We start from the raw sequence: 16,973 nt of genomic DNA, 5'->3' as shown, positions 1-16,973 counted from the left end.
GTGTGTGTCTGTGTGACTATTGCCAAATGTAATCTGGAAATACAACCCCAAATGCCACAATTTCAAACATCATAATCCTCAAAGTGGAAATCCCAAAGATGAAAATCTCTGAAGTCTAAAATCCTGCAATCACAATCTCAAAAGATTAAAATCCTGAATACTGAATCCTGAAAGCTGAAATTCTGAAAACTGCAATTCCCACTGTACGCAGTTGGGGGAGGCTATACAAAAAAGAAAGGAAAAATCAAACTCTCAACTCTGGGGAAACGATTAGGGTTTGGGTTTTATGCAAGATCCTTGCATCATTTTAGTTGGAATGAAAACCCAGAAAAAAGATAAAGCATTATTTTTGAGTCTGTAAGGGTGTTTCTAGAGATGTTAGTATATGAATCTGAGTGGCCTGGGTGGGGAAGTTGCACCACCATTAGAGAAGGCTTGATCCAGCACAGGTAGCACATTTCTTGCACTGAGGTCTGCTGCTATGTGGGGTCCACAGTGGCTGAAGTTAGCTCAGAGCACCAATGGTCCCAGCTGCTAAACATAGGGATGAGTTTTTAGATAAGATCCCTAGCAAGACACACCAAGAGTCATGTTAGGACCACTTTTAAAGGCTAGACATATTGCTTTGCAGGAGAAGGAGTCACCATCAACCTATACTAAAGCACTAATAGTTCCCAACCTTGAGATTAAAAAAAAAAAATCCAACCAACTGTGCCAGAATTTGGGGAAAAGAAACTCAGGAAAAAGGGAGGAGTCTTGGAATAAAGACAGAATTGAAGTAATGCAGCTCATGTCAGAATTAGCATTTTCTTTTTGTTGCCAAATCTAGTATCACATGCTAGCTACTTTCAAGACCATGATCACTTGTCTAATTTTCATTTCTCTATGGAGATCTTGAACTTGATTCCTTATTTCCATTTCACGTGTTTGTATGTTTACTAGGGTAATTTCTTGTATTATCTTCTTGATCAAATTATACCAGGTGATTAATACTTAATCAGAGTTCCTGCTACCTATGGCTCAATGTGAAGGTGCTGACTTTCCCCATAATTTGCAAAGGAAACGACATGGAGGCAATTGTTGAAGTACAAGCAGAAGCTCAGAGAAAATGTCCATGTGGGAATATGGGCTCTCAGATCATCATCAGCAGAAGCATGGCAGTAATTTAAAGCCTTGAGGCCAAATGAGATGAAGAGATAGGAAATGAACATAAAGAGCACCAAAGATCAAACCCTAATGTTTAGTTGACACAAAACAAAGGAACAGTGAAGAAGACAAATAAAAGGTAGATATAAAGAAGTGGAGGGAAAAAACTCACTGGAGCTAAGGGAAGAACATAATTTTAAAAGGAAGAAATGTGCATATAATAATATAAAAAGTATATAAAACACTGCTAATAGTTCAAAAAATAAGAGGAATAGGACACCTTGTAGCAACAATTTATTTAGAACAAATTAAAACAGAATAATGCAGTGGTAATTAATACAAAATTTGGGTAGGAGAGGGTTAAGGAGAAAGTTCAAGAGATGAATTGAAAACAGTGGATATAAACAACTCTTTCAAGGAGCTGTACTGCAAAGGAAAATATAAAATTGAAGGCAATAGCTAGAAAGAATCTGGAGTCAAGAAACATATTAAGGTGGAAGACATGTTATCAGGTGTTTATCTTGATGGGAACAGATGCAACTGAGTGAAAATCAATAATTCAAGAATGTGAAGGAAATTGTTGAACCCATTTCTGTGGCACAGCACATAGTAGGTGCAAAGTTAGGTTTAGGTGTGGAGGCTGCATTGCTACAAGAAAGTGCTTACAAGTGTGTGTCAGAGAGACAGGGAAGAAATGAGACAGGTGAACAGAGAGAGAGAGAGAGAATGTATTATAGATTAAGTTTAGGAATGGATCATAATATTAATGCTGGCAAGTATGAGAATTAGGAAATGAGAATAAAGCATAAATGTATAACTGTAAAAGCCAGTAAGTTCAATGTATTATTAATGCCTTAAAGTTCAAAGACAGGATTGTGATTCAAGAAAAGGTAAGCGGACAATAGTAGGTGATGTGCTCAGGACTAAATACGCCCAATTTATATTAATAATGATTTGCATGTATTTGAATCAATACAAATTGTGAGATTTTTCGAGATGTTTAAATAACTGAGGTAGATAGTTCAAGATTTTTGGAGGAAGATCACAGTACTGAGAATCCAATTTTCCCACTTATCTCTTATTCATAAAATTACCTCCAACTGTAGTGGTTTTAAAAGAATTTGTCATCATCCCCTTTGATTTTGTGGATTTTCTAGCATCCATTGGGTACTTCTCACTTGGTTTCTCTTCCTCAGCTGGCTAATTAGATTTTTGATAGAGTCCTAATCATCTCTAAGCTTGACCAGAATTGATGCTGGTTGTCAACTGGAAGCTCAGCCAGGACTGTCCACCACATGGCCTCTCCCTGTGATTTGGAATTCTCCCACACAGTGGTTGTGTTCTTGAAAGTGTCCAAAATGTAAATATTCAAAGACTCTAATGAAGAGGTTATAAGTTTTCTTACAACACTGCCTCAAATATCTCAGTATATCATATTCATTTTCAAGTAAATCAGTTAAGTCAACCCAGCAGAAGGGATGGGAATTAGACTGCACCTCCTGAGAAGGCAGATACTATTACAGGAAAGTATATGGGATGCAAGATACTGTTTTGGACATGCTTGGAAGATGTATCCTGTGAAAGTGCATCCTCTGGCAATAATAATACATATCTCCTCCTATGTCCAATATCCATGGATATATCTCTTCCGTAAGATGTGAACTCTCATTCCCATTATGAGATTAATTTAAGCACACATTTCATATGATTTGAGAAATGAACAGTTATTACTTGAAACTGGATGAGGAAGGGAGAGAAGGAGTGGGCAAACACAAGTCTCTGGTTACAATGTTCCAGACAAATAGAAGATATAAATTCTGGTATTCTAAGGCATAGCAGGGTGAATTTAGTAACAACAATGTCTTATTTTAGAATATCTAGAAGAAAAAATTTTGAATATCCTCATCATAAAGAAGTGAAAAAAGTTTACCTTGATGAATAAATTAATTACCCAGATTTGATCATTGCCCAGTATACACATGAATCAAAATATCACCTTGTACCTTGTAAATTTGTACAATTGATATATGTCAATCAAGAAATTTAAAAAGTAAGTTCTTGTTTTCAGTTCCCTGTACACAGTGCTTTGAATGCAGTTCTTCCCAAACTGAAGTCCTGTAAGGTAAATAATTGAGTATTCTGACCTTTATATAGCTATATAGGATAGTGATACTGAGATAGGATGCCTGCAATATATACTTATAGGTCAAAGTACAGGCGAGGTATATTAAATCACTTGTCATTATAATTTTAAAATTCAGTCCGAAATGTAACAATATTCGATGAATAAATGTTACAGAGCAAGGCCACCTACAGAGACAAAGCAACCAAGAATGTCATCTGTCACTGGTTCTTGCTTCTGTGCCAGAAAAATTTCAGACACATCACACATAGTAGCAAGAGTTTATTAGAAGGGATAGGTAAAGGAAAAAGGGGACATGCTCAAGGGAAAAAGTGGTTCCCCTGGGAAAGGAGAGGGACAGTGTATATTTCCTGCTCCCCAATTTTGTTGGGCATCTCAGAGAAGTTTCCAGAAAAGTCCTGCCTGTGTCCACCAGTTGACCTTCGATAACAGGATTGCATCAGACTTCCACGTCCTCACCTCACATGGTCTTACCCCATGGAGGGGAGATTTTACTATTATAATGACATGTGAAAGATCCAGGCAGCTCTGAGTCATTTGGGTGCATGTTGAGGGGCTCTAATTGGGAACATGTTCTTACAAATTTTATGGTTAAGAGTGTTGCCTCTTATCATCTTATCTCCCTGAGTTCTGCAATGTGGTCGGTCTGTGTAAAGATCATAAAATCCTCCACTTCAGGGTAACTTGTGTTCTTCTTAACAGCAGGGAGGATTCTTTAGGGCCTGCATCTCCTGCAGATGACATGTTGTTTACTAAATAATGTGACATATCCAATTGACCTCAGTCAGGCAGGGTTGCAGTAAATTGCTTATCTGAAAGAAAGCATGTGGGGGTCAGCACAGTAGGTCAAGTTTGTGGCATTATCTCCTTAACCTCACTGTACCCACTTCTCTCTCATGTCTGACTCTTACCAACCAATAAGGACCCAAGCCCCCTTCCTGGAAAGGATTATGGGCAATTGCCTCAGTAGACTATGTCTTTTTTTTTTTCAATGAGAAATAACCTGAGTAACTTTCTCAGCATGTTGTCTGCCTGAAGAAGTTGAAGATTCAAAAACGTCTTTTCAAAAGACTATGCCCTTCAAGTAGAAACTGATGGTGGTTTCATCTGTGGATTTCTCTTTTTAAAAATCTATGAATATTTTATATTTTTAATCCTTAGACAAAAGCCACACCCACAAATAGCTCCCTGATTGTCCACTGCCTAATTGGGGCTGAGAGTTATCATGTCAGGGGAGAATAATGCTAAAATTCATAGAAGTTTTTTGTCTAGTAGAAAATATTTATAAGGCATATTCTTAAATATTTCTGTATTCCTAGAAATACAGAAATATTTAACAATATTCTTACACACTTGATCTATAGATGATACAACTCCCTAAAGCATTTTTTACTTGGAGAATTTTTCCTCCTGTGAAGATGCTGTGGGTGGAAAAAGCCACATTTATTACAACATAGGTAGGCTTGACTCTTTAGTATCTACCCTAAATTCTGCTTCAACACTGAACAATTTGATTATTATCTCATATCCCTTTAACTGTACCTTATCATATGTGGCATAAAATCAGTGTTAGCACTTTCAAAACTCTACTTCCAAATCTCCTTAGCCAAATACAACAGTGCATTAGGCATATTTTCCAGATTCCATATTTTAGTTACAAGCAATCTGAAGGCTCAATTAGACTGGATGTGCAAGATGACTTAATGATATGCTGGTAGTTGTAGTTGTCTGCTGTCTGGGATTTCAATTGGGGACTTTTATTCGAATATTTATTAATGGCTCCTCCATGTGACCTGAGATGTGCACAGCCTAGTAACTAGGGCTAAGAAGGAGTCTACTAATATCAAGCCTTTGAATAAACCATGGTGGGTTATGTGAAGACTTTTATTAAACTAACATACAAAGCCCCACATATCACATTTGTGGAGATCATTTGTCAAAGATATACTAAGTTCAGCCCAGAATCAAGAAGAAAGATCAGAATCCATTGACATGGGATGGCTTTTCTTGCAGAAAAGCACAGAAGCTAGAAAATATCATTGTGGTCATTATAGAAAACACAATCTGCCCTATCAAGTTACTATAGGGTTATCTATTATATACACTACATTCACCAGAAATATTGACAAGATTGTTTAGTTTTGTGAGAGGAAAAAAAAAAAAACATTCTGCCAAAGGAGAAAAATCTTCAAGAAAGAATGACCCAAGCTAAAATGATAATGCAACAAATACAGAATATAAATATTTTAATGATATAAGATTTTATGAAGTTTTATGATTTTATGAGATGATATGAAGTTTTAGGATGCATGAATAATGTTAGACAAGAAGCAATTATGGGGAATATACAGGAGTGCTGTCTTTCCTTTAAGCCCCCCACAAATTATTACAAGAATCAAGTTTATAGGTTTTTCGAAAGACTATGACTTTTCTGACATGAAAGGAGCCGGGATCTTGGTATCAGAATCACCTGGAGGATTATTAAAGAATGCAAAGGTCCATGCCGGAGAATAGAGCCTGGAGTTGGCATTTTCACCTAGATATTCAGGTGATTCAGGTATCCACTATGTGTTTGGAAACAGTTGCTTTAGCAGATTAGTTTTCCCAGAGGAGGCTTTAGAAAGTGTGATGATCCCATGTTATGTTTACCAACTTTCAGCTTCAAGGTGCTCTACAAAGATAACCCAAATTATGAGGCTTTTCATTACTTTTAACTTGTTTATAAAAATCTTCTATTTTGTATATAATCAATATGCTATCCTATATGTCTTGGATATTTTATTTGAATATGAGACAAAGATCTCCCTCTAATCTATCTGTGCATGAAAACATCTTCAATTTTTAGCTTCTCTTCGCATACAAATCTTTTCTTACTGCTTTCTCTTACCCATAGTGGATTTCTAGGATTTTATATAAATTGAAGTCAACATTATGGAAAATCAGCTTTTTAAAAAAAATGGAAAAACCCCTCACATCACTAGTATTACTTTTTGTCTTTCCCACGCCCTCAATCTCGTGTCATTGATTCCCTTTAGGGAACAGGAGGAGGCTGATTCTGTCCCGAATCTGCTTGGTCTTCACCCCATAGATGATTGGATTGATGGCAGGAGGGAAAGTCACATAGAGGTTGGCAAAAAGTATGTGGAAGGAGCGAGGAATATTGTGACCAAAACGGTGGGCAAGAACAGAGAATATGGCTGGGGCGTAGAATGTAAGAATGACACCAATGTGGGAAGCACACGTACTGAGGGCTTTTTGGCGGGCATTCCAGGACGGAAGGTTAAAGATAGCATGAAGTATGAGAGTGTAGGAGATACCAATGAGGATCAGATCTGACATGACAGTCATCACAGGCACTGCAAATCCATACCATATATTGATGGAGATGTCCGCACAAGCGAGCCGGGCAACACCTATGTGCTCACAGTACGTGTGGGGAATGATGAGTGTTCGGCAGAAAGGTAGTCGCTTTAATAGGAAGATGCATGGGAAGATGATACAAAAGCTCCTGCTGATAATACCCATCACAATCTTAGTAATAAGCTGATGGGTGAGAATCGCAGAGTATCTTAGGGGGAAGCAAATAGCAACATAGCGATCAAATGCCATGGCCAGCAGGATAGCAGAGTCCATGGCAAAGCTGAAGTGGAGGAAAAACATCTGAGTAAGACATCCATGGAAGGTGATCTCCTGAGGACCCAGCCAGAAGATGCTCAATGTTTTAGGTACACATGTATTAGACAGGATGAGATCTGTAGCAACCAGCATGGAGAGGAAAAAGAACATGGGCTCATGGAGGCTGCGCTCCGTGAAAATAAGGTAGAGGAGGACACTGTTTCCTGCCAGGGCCACAAGGTAGATAATAAAGAAGGGAATCCCGATGCAGTGGTGGAAGGGCTCCAGCCCTGGGATTCCAAGCAGAATGAACACACCTGGATTGAAGTTGCTCATGTTGAATGCCACCATTATGATCGTAGGTTGGAGGAATCTTAGAAACTGAAAATAAAAATTTTATGATATTTGGTTATCATCTTCAATAGAAATTAACCTCTGAGTTTTCTCCAATAGTAACCATTCACTTTCATTTCTCGGAAATGATTAATTATCTTCTTCTCTTTGCTAGTAAATGTCTGCCACATTTTCAGACACAATTTTAAGTCATAATAGAAGTGTTATTGAAACATTGTCCCAGAGACATAAGTCACAAAACTAAATAGTCTTGCCTCTGTATCAACAACTCAGAAAATTCTTTAAGAAAATGTGTGCATAGAATATTAGGCAGAGACCCACTTAATTGCTAGTTAGGAATTGGAGCAAAGTTCAAGGTGAATTCCCAGCCCTAGAGAAATGCCATAACTAATATGTAGGATCACAAGGTGCTTAACAAAGGCAGGATCAATGTCTAAATCCTTAGGTAAAACAGGGGGGGTCTCTTTTCTTTCTTGCTTCTCCCTCACACTAAACCATCTTCCCTGGTTCTCATTACTGTTAATGAAAAGTTCACCAACATAAAGAGGAAAAAAAACACTCTTCCCTAAAATTTAACTTTTCAGTGACTTAATCTGCCCTTCAGACATTCCTAGTCCAGAATAATGTTCAAGAAAAGGCAGACTATGTTTAGCCAGACTTAGTAATCCTAGCAACTCAGGAGGCATGTGGATTTTGAGTTCAAATGCAGCCTCAGCAACTTAGTGAGGCTCTAAACAACTTATGACATCCTATATCAAAATATCAAAATAATAGTTTTTAAAAAGGTTAGTGATGTGGCTCTGTGATTTAATGCCCCTGGCTTCAATACTTGTGTTTAAAAGAAGAGGAGGAGGAGGAGGAGGAGGAGGAGGAGGAGGAGGAGGAGGAGGGAGAAGGCAGATTAGCTGGGCAGGGTGGTGCATACCTGTAATCTTTGCAACTTGGAAAGCTGAGCAGGAGGATCACAAGTTTGAAGCCAGCATCAGCAATTTAACGAGAGAACTGTCTCAAAACGTAAACAGGATGTGTGGCACAGTGGTTAAGCATTCCTCCATTTAATCCTTGGTACCAAAAGGAAAGAAAAAAGAAAAGATAAAAATGAAAGAGTATAGTCTGATGATTTAGTATGTTAGATTTGCCTCATGAAAAGATGATCAAATCCTTCTCCCAACCGTCCAAGAAGAAAAACAGGAGATGGGGAGCCTGGACTCCAGGCAAAGTTGCCCAGTGGCATTCTTCCCAGTCTAGTCCACTTAATGACTCATTCTGGAAAAACTTTCTTAAAACAGTTGAGTCTTTTTCCAAAACTCTTTTGTACCATGATAGAAACTCTTTTTCTCTAAACTTGGTGCCACTCTTTTCTCTCTCTCTCTCTCTCTCTCTCTCTCTCTCTCTCTCTCTCTCTCTGTGTCCGCTGAGTGTTGAAATTCTTCAGTGTTCTGTGCACATCTAACTGCTTTCTTGGTGAGGAACTTCACCTGGGAGATCTTCACAGATCCTGTGACTTTACACTGAGACCCCTATGTTGAACATTTTGAAGTCTATGGTCTTAAACAGAGTGCTCTCTCCTCAGTCACACAATTGTTATCCTACGCCTGCTATCTTCACTTTGACTCTATCTTAATCATATCTTCTTCACAAACACCCTCCCCATCTTCTAAACAATTATCCTATCACAAGTATTCACCCTCTAAGTATCTCTGTGTTATATCCACTCATTGCTATCCCTTCAGTGACTGCTCTACCCTATGGATCATTAGGTGGCACCAAGACCTCTGCATCCGGCTCCTAATTCAAATGTATTTTCCTTTAGCAATTAAAAGTTGGGGAGGGGTTGAAAAAAGAGCCAGGAAATATAGAGAGAAAATGAAAAGAGTATTTAATATATATCACCTGGTGTACTCCTTTTGGCTTACCTGCCATTAAGAAAGAGTAGAATGAATAAGAGTAAAATAAATCAGACATAACTTTTCTATGTGCATATATGAATACATGACCAGTGTAACACACATCTTGTACAACTACAAGAATGGAAAGTGTCCCTGGCTTCAATCCTGGTGTCAAAAAAAAAAAAAAAAAAAAAGAAGGAGGCAGAGGAAAATAAGAAGAAGAAAAAAAAAAGAAAGAAGGGAGGAAGGAAGGAAGGAAGGAAAGGCAGACTAGCTTGGCAGGGTGGTGCATACCTGTAATCTTAGCAACTTGGAAAGCTGAGCAGAAGGATCATAAGTTTTAAATACAATGAACTTGAAAGTATATTCTTACTATTCCAATAGAAATGAAGATGTGGTCTAAGGTCTATTGCAACTAGAGAGAAAAGGAAAATGGAAAACCTATCACTTCCAGATGGGAAGAAATGGCAAGGATGAAGTCAGCAGTGGATTTCACCTGTGTGTTACTCAAAGAAAGCTCCACTTCATTAACAAAAGCTTTAGTTACAGGAGAGGCCAATATACAGAGAAGCTTCATCAAGAGACCATAACACAGGATCCAGGGTTCCCACTTAGTACCACAAAATTGTGTGGAAGTCCCCTTTCCCACACCCTACCACACATGCACCCCATGCTATCTAAGGAGAGGAAAAAGGACAATACAGAAACTGAAAGGGAAAAATAAAAATTAACAGTTATGATTATTGAATAACCAGAAACAAATACACTAATCTACATGAAATAAGTAGAAGTTGTCAGAAATTTAAACAAGACAATCGAAGCATGTATCTTTGTGTATGTGGGTTTACAGGGCTGAGTGTTGAACTCAGGGCTTCCCACATACAAGAACAGTGGTAAGTTATACCACTAGCCCTATCTCCTTATTTATAAAAAGCAAATAATTTATTTAGAATACGGTTGATTTCCAAGCATACAGAAAGCTTAAAAGTCCTCTATGCTTGCTTCTTTTTCTTTCTTCCTTCCTTCCTTTATTTCTTTCTTTTTCCCTTTCTTCTCTTTAGTTTTACATGACAATAGAATGTATTTTGACATATCAAACATACATGGAGTGTCCCTGGCTTTAATCCTGGTGTCAAAAAAAAAAAAAGAAGGAGGAGGAGGAGGAGGAAAATTTTTGTAGTTATACAAGATGTGTAGTTACATTGGTCATGTATTCATATATGCACATAGGAAAATTATGTCTGATTCATTCTACTCTTTCTTATTTCCTTTCTCTTCCCTTCTATCATTTCCCTTTGTCTAATCAAGTGAATTTATATTCTTCCTGCTGCTTATTGTAAGTTAGCATCCGAATATCAGGGAGAACATTCTTTGGTTTTTGGGGATTGGCTTATTTAACTTACCATGATCGTCTCCAGTTCCGTCCATTTACCAACAAATGTCATAATTTCTTCTACTTTAATGATATATGCACCACATTTTCTTATCCATTCATCTCTTGAAGGGCCCCTACTTTGGTTCCATGGCTTAACTATTGTGAATTGAGCTGCTATAAACATTGATATGGCCACATCACTGTAGTATGCTGATTTTAAATCCTTAAAAACATGAAATGCTTCACAAATTTGTATGTCATCTTTGCATAGGAACCATGCTAATTTTCTCTGTATTGTCCCAATTTTAATATATGAGCTGCTGAAGTGAGCGTTCTCTACTTATTTTTAAAATATTGTAACTATTTTGTAAAAGCCTAAATGCTTCATTCATTCACTCAAATGATATATTTAAGTTTTAATTAGTATCCATCACACAATTTATAAGAAGTAAATTATAGAATGTTGTAGAGAAGTAGATAATGGCAGTCTGAATTAAGGTAACAATAGAGATTGAACTTCTGTCATATAAAAAGATGGAACTGGTAGATCTTGCCTATTGTTAGAAGGATGATAGAAATAACAGACAAAAGTGTTGAAAATTTGGGAAGCTCTTTCATCTCTATGAACTTCCTAATACGTTTTTTTATTTTGTTTATTTGCTCATTTGTTTGATTTTTTTCTTGGATTCTGCTTTGTCTCACAATTTTAGAAAATAATTTAAGAGTTATCAAAATATGGTCACCTGTCAGCTATCCACCAAGGACAGCAAATTATGTTACTTGGAAACACATTAACTGGCTGGGTGAATAGCATCCACTTTTTTACATCTCCAATACATAACTCATACTGAAGAATTTGCATAAAACTCGTCTAGACCTAACCAGGCCCTGTGGCATTATTGACATCATGGTAGGATACAGTTCCTACATGACACTCTAAAGGACTTCAGTTATTTTCTTTGCTTGGTCTTAAGCATTATGTTAAAACCCCACCTCAGGTGAGAGCATTAATGTGGAAGAGCTCACAGAATCCTCTCCAATGTCAAAAGTGAGATAACTTTGGCCCATCAACTATGTCACCCCCAATTTTACCTTCACATTTTGGGAAATTCTGCACTTGTTTTTGATCTTAATATTCAGCTAAGTTAATTGTCTCTTTTTTACTGGCTAACTCCCTCTCATCTACCATCCTCAACAAGCTTTACTGACAAATATTCAAACTAGAAATGTTCCTAAGAACTCACGAGGCCTTTTGCATTCTTGAATCAGAATGTTTACTGCACTATTTTAATTTTGCTTTATTAGGGCTGGGGATGTGGCTCAAGAGGTAGCACGCTCGCATGGCATGCATGCAGCCCGGGTTCGATCCTCAGCACCACATACAAACAAAGATGTTGTGTCCACCGAAAACTAAAAAATAAACATTAAAAAATTCTCTCTCTCTCTCTCTCTCTCTCTCTCTCTCTCTCTCTCTCTCTCTCTTTCTCTTTAAAAAAAAATAATAATAATAATTTTGCTTTATTAGATTTTTTCATGTAATGAACAGTAAACTTTAATAGGACAGAAATCAGTTCTCTTAGAACACTGTCTGGTGCAGTTTTCAATAAGTATAGGGTGAAGAAATTAGCATAGGAGTGTCCTTGGGACTCCACACTAATTCATTTCATCATTCAGGTTCACTACCTGCCATTCACCTATGTCTCTTTCCCAACTGTCCCTGCACAGCCTAACATAATAACATAGACCAGTGTTCAGTGCTTTAACTCTAGGAAACCAAAGATCTCAAAGAGTATGGGAACTTGCTTCCCTTATTCATATATCTTCAACCTGATGAAGACTTTCACCAAAGGAATCCATTGTCACCACACCCCACTGAAAGATGGTCTGGAAATAAGGAGGACACAGGAAGATGTGAGAAATTATTACCTACCCCATCTTCAAAGTTCTAAATAAAACAAAAGATCTGTAGCTTTGCATTTCCATGACTCACTCAATATTCCTGGACATCACAAACTGTATATTTTCTTTAATGTATTAATAAGTCTTTGTCTTAGATCACAATCCCTTTGATCAGACAATCCTGGTCTTTGTCACTAGCAAATATTCTACTCATTATTACTTATTGATAGATCTCTGATTAGTGAGTATTGTTCTCTTCTCTCCCAAGACTAAAAATATTGCCATGACACATCCTATACCCTTTCTAGCTCAGTCCCACTCAGCACTAAACACAAGACATGTTTTTTAGTAATATCTTTAACATAAAGTACAATAACTGATGGCTGGTTTTTATTTTAGATGTATCAATATGATGATCTTACTTCTACCCCCTTAAAAATAATGGGCACCCGTGGTTGGTCTATGAATTGCAGAGAACTGCCTTTAAGACTCATCCCAGAAGACAAGTCCACACCCCATTTTGTATGTTTGCTGCTCCATGGTGTGAATGGGAAAATGGGCTTCTTGGTGCTTGCCCTCATCTTCCCAAGAAACAACAGACACTGTTTCACAAACTTGTTCACAAATACAAGCACATACTTATACTTAGGAGTTAAATGAAAAGTCTCTGAGCTGGACTTTCAGATGTCAATCATCAGATGGCTAGTCCCAGTCTGGAATGGGCCATCCTAAATATATCATGACTACTTAATGACTTAAACATTTCTCATATTATTAGCATTAAAACTTTTGCTCTCCAGAAAAATCTAAAAATAGTTTAGGTAATTTAGTGTAAAGGACTCAGCATTAAGCTCCTCCTAGTTCCAGTGACACATGCCTGTAATCCATCTACTCAGAAGGCTGAGACAGGAGGATCACAAGTTTTAACCAGCCTGGAGTCTTCACTTGACGCTGTCTCAAAATAAAAAGCCAAAATGGGCTGGAAGTATAGATTAAGGGTAGAGCACTTTCCTAGTACATAGGAGGTCCTGAGTTCAATTCCTAGTACAAAATTTATTTTGAAAAGGAAGAAAGAATGAATATCTTGCTAGGCATTCCTCTTTGATTCTACTCTCTTCAGTAAGCATAAGCTCTAGAACTATGTTCAGGTTTTAACCTAGGCCTTTCTTACTTCTTGGAATCCCCCCTTTCCCCACCTCCTTTGCTCTTCTTTCTCAGGCCCCCTCCACACCAGCTTTTACTTCCTCCAAGAGTTCTCCCCTACTCCCCACAAAGTCATACCTCGGAGGTCCTGGTCCTGGAATTGTTTTTGCAAAGGCAGGATTAGGAACAGAGGATATAAAAATAAAGTAGGTCAAAGGCAGTCCACAGAGAGAAGTGACAAGGTCAGGAAGGACAGACAGAGGGACAAAAGGAACAGATGTGGGATCCAGGTCACAGTGGGGACGAACAAACACAGAGACTAGAGTATTTAGCACAAAAATACCTCCCTTATCTTCTCCTGGGATGAAAGACAAATTGGAAGAGAGGGCTTCTGAGACAGAGAGACTTATGAGCCCCAGTGATTCAAACAAATTAACACTCCCTATAGTAGGAACTTATTCCTCTGCTAATATTAGTGAAAGCTTGTATCTTAGAATCCAAAACCATAGTATAAAGATGTAAATGTGTAAGTTCTTTCTCTCATGCATTCCAATGTCGATGGCCAACACCGATAAAACAAAAGGCAGATTGTCAAGAGAAGCCATATCATATTTATTAAATCTGATTTTTAGTTGTCTCGGGAGATTTCAGAAATAAAGATCCAAAGACTCAGTGAAAACTGCATTTTAAAATTCAGGTTCAATGAAGAAGGGACAGCTGGGTAGAAATGTGATTGGACAAAAAAAGGTAGGATCTCATGGTAACTCGCTGGGGAAACTTAATGACACCTGTTGACTCAGATTCTTCTTGGTCTGTGTAGTATTCCTTTCCCTCCAAGTAAGTCCTCAGAAATTAAGGTCTTAGATCCTCCTTTCAAGTGAGGTAGATGAGCAACCTCTCCAGGTTTTGTGTCTTTCCTTCAGGGAGAGTTTTAGTTTCTACGCTTCCTTGTGGAAGAAGAATTTTAGTTTCTATGACATTTTTTTCTGGGGATAAACAGGAAATAAAGAAAAGAGAGATGGACAAGAGCAGAGGAGACTTATTTCTGAGGCCCTTCTAATTTCTGGTATTTCAAAGTATTCAACATGCCACAGACCACACTTTAGGGTAACATGTTGTGATACCACTGGTAGCATAATTGAATCAAAATCTTACTGAGTTGAAATACATCCCCTTGTACCCTTAGATGACAGTGCCCTGGAGACATTTTTCAGTGCCTGGCATTTCTGCAGTTGTGAAGAGACCTCTCTTTCTGATGGTTTCTTCAATGGCCAATCTTGCTTGGCATTCTTCATCTTGCCTCTGTGGTGAATCAGCCTGATATTGTGGAATTTTATCTTTCTCAGAGGAGGACATACAATCATCAACAAGTACATGAGAAAATGCTCACCATCTCTAGCAGTCAGAGAAATGCAAATCAAAACCACCCTAAGATACCATCTCACTCCAGTAAGATTGGCAGCCATTAGGAAGTCAAACAACAACAAGTGCTGGCGAGGATGTGGGGAAAAGGGTTCACTTGTACATTGCTGGTGGGACTGCAAATTGGTGTGGCCAATTTGGAAAGTAGTATGGAGATTCCTTGGAAAGCTGGGAATGGAACCACCATTTGACCCAGCTATTCCCCTTCTTGGACTATTCCCTAAAGACCTTAAAAGAGCATACTATAGGGATACTGCTACATCGATGTTCACAGCAGCATAATTCACAATAGCTAGACTGTGGAACCAACCTAGATGCCCTTCAATAGATGAATGGATAAAAAAAAAATGTGGCATTTATACACAATGGAGTATTACTCTGCACTAAAAAATGACAAAATCATGGAATTTGCAGGGAAATGGATGGCACTAGATCAGATTATGCTAAGTGAAGCTAGCCAGTCCATAAAAAACAAATGCCAAATGTCATCTTTGATATAAGGAGAGCAACTAAGAACAGAATAGGGAGGAAGAGCATGAGAAGAAGATCACCATTAAACAGGGACAACAGGGGGGAGGGAAAGAGAGAGAGAAGGGAAAGTGCATGGAAATGGAAGGAGACCCTCATTGTTATACAAAAATACATATAAGAGGAAGTGAGGGGAAAGGGAAAAAACAAGAGAGGGAAATGAATTAAAATAGATGGGGTAGAGAGAGAAGATGGGAGGGGAGGGGAGGAGAGCGGAGGGGGGATAGTAGAGGATAGGAAGGGCAGCAGAATACAACAGACACTAGTATGGCAGTATGTAAAAAAGTGGATGTGAAACCGATGTGAATCTGCAATATGTATACGGGGTAAAAATGGGAGTTCATAATCTGCTTGAATCAAATGTATGAAATATGATATGTCAAGAGCTTTGTAATGTTTTGAACAACTAAAAATAAAAAAAAATAAAATTAATGTGCAGGAGGTGGGGGTTCTCTCCTGCTGATTTCCAAAAAAATTTTAAAAATTTTAGAAAAATAAACCAAAAATATGCACAAAAAGAAAAGTACATGTGCCATGAGAATATATATATATATATATATATATATATATATATATATATATATATATATGAGATACTATTATAGTATACAGTATTCAAGGAAAGATTTTTTTTCTCTTTTTTTTTTTTTTGTACAGGATATTGAACTCAGGGGCACTCAACTGCTGAGCCACATCCCTTGCCCCATTTTGGATTGTATTTAGAGACAGGGTCTCACTGAATTGCTTAGCACCTCACTTTTGCTGAGGCTGGCTTTGAACTCCCAATCCTCTGCCTCAGCCTCCGGAGCCGCTGAGATTACAGGTGTGAGCCACCATGCCCAGCAAGGAAGGACTTTTAATTGAAGCCTAAATAAGAGGCACCAAGCAAATAACAGTGATTAGAAATTGTACATATTTGTGAAGCTGAAACTAGGCAAGTAATGGTGGGTATGTGGTCTTAATTCAATTATCAACAATTGTATCATTCTATCCTTTTGGGACATTTTCACCAACTTCTTCAAAATACAGAGCTAACTCCACCAAGATACCCTAAATATATTTTTCAGCTGAGTATATAAGAGAGATGGAGAGTTTAGGACATAAAACAATGGCTAAAATAATGTACTGTGAAATCTATGCTAGCTATCAACAATTATTTAAAAGGCCATGAACAATAGTTGAGAGAGAAGATTTTTGTTGATGTTTGAATATACTTGAAAAACATTAAAAACATGAGGGTCATTAGGTGTTTTCATTGGGCAGAGTGTGAAAAAATACAAAAGACTATGTTTCAGCCTTCAAGAAATATATGAAACAGGTATTGGATAGAAAAACACATAAGAACATAATAATGCCAAAATTAAAGTTCCTGTATGAGCCTCTTCTGAGCCATTTCACCAACATGTCAGATAGAAAAAATATATCTCAATACATACATACAAACAGGATTTTTATGTTG

The 16,973-nt window shown here is 37.7% G+C and overlaps 1 protein-coding gene and 1 non-coding gene across 2 annotated transcripts; both read right to left on the bottom strand.

The window, feature by feature from the left end:
- Positions 1 to 6,307: 6,307 nt before the first annotated feature.
- On the bottom strand, positions 6,308 to 7,255 carry LOC143388893 (olfactory receptor 52H1-like). Its single transcript, XM_076842340.1, has one exon. It carries the CDS (start codon positions 7,253 to 7,255, stop codon positions 6,308 to 6,310), a length of 948 nt encoding a protein of 315 aa, XP_076698455.1.
- A 3,493-nt stretch (positions 7,256 to 10,748) lies between these two features.
- LOC143393172 (U6 spliceosomal RNA) lies at positions 10,749 to 10,857 on the bottom strand. Its single transcript, XR_013090492.1, has one exon. It is a non-coding gene; the product is annotated as a U6 spliceosomal RNA (small nuclear RNA).
- Between the last annotated feature and the right edge of the window lie 6,116 nt (positions 10,858 to 16,973).

This window comes from Callospermophilus lateralis, chromosome 2 (genome assembly GCF_048772815.1).
Source record: "Callospermophilus lateralis isolate mCalLat2 chromosome 2, mCalLat2.hap1, whole genome shotgun sequence".
Classification (NCBI taxonomy): Eukaryota; Metazoa; Chordata; class Mammalia; order Rodentia; family Sciuridae; genus Callospermophilus; species Callospermophilus lateralis.
Note: the sequence above shows the minus strand (reverse complement) of the source record. Positions and strands in the feature narration are given on the sequence as shown.

Bases quoted from the DNA above. Each gene is read 5' to 3' on its own strand.
- LOC143388893 (XM_076842340.1), bottom strand. From the start codon at position 7,255: ATGGTGGCATTCAACATGAGCAACTTCAATCCAGGTGTGTTCATTCTG.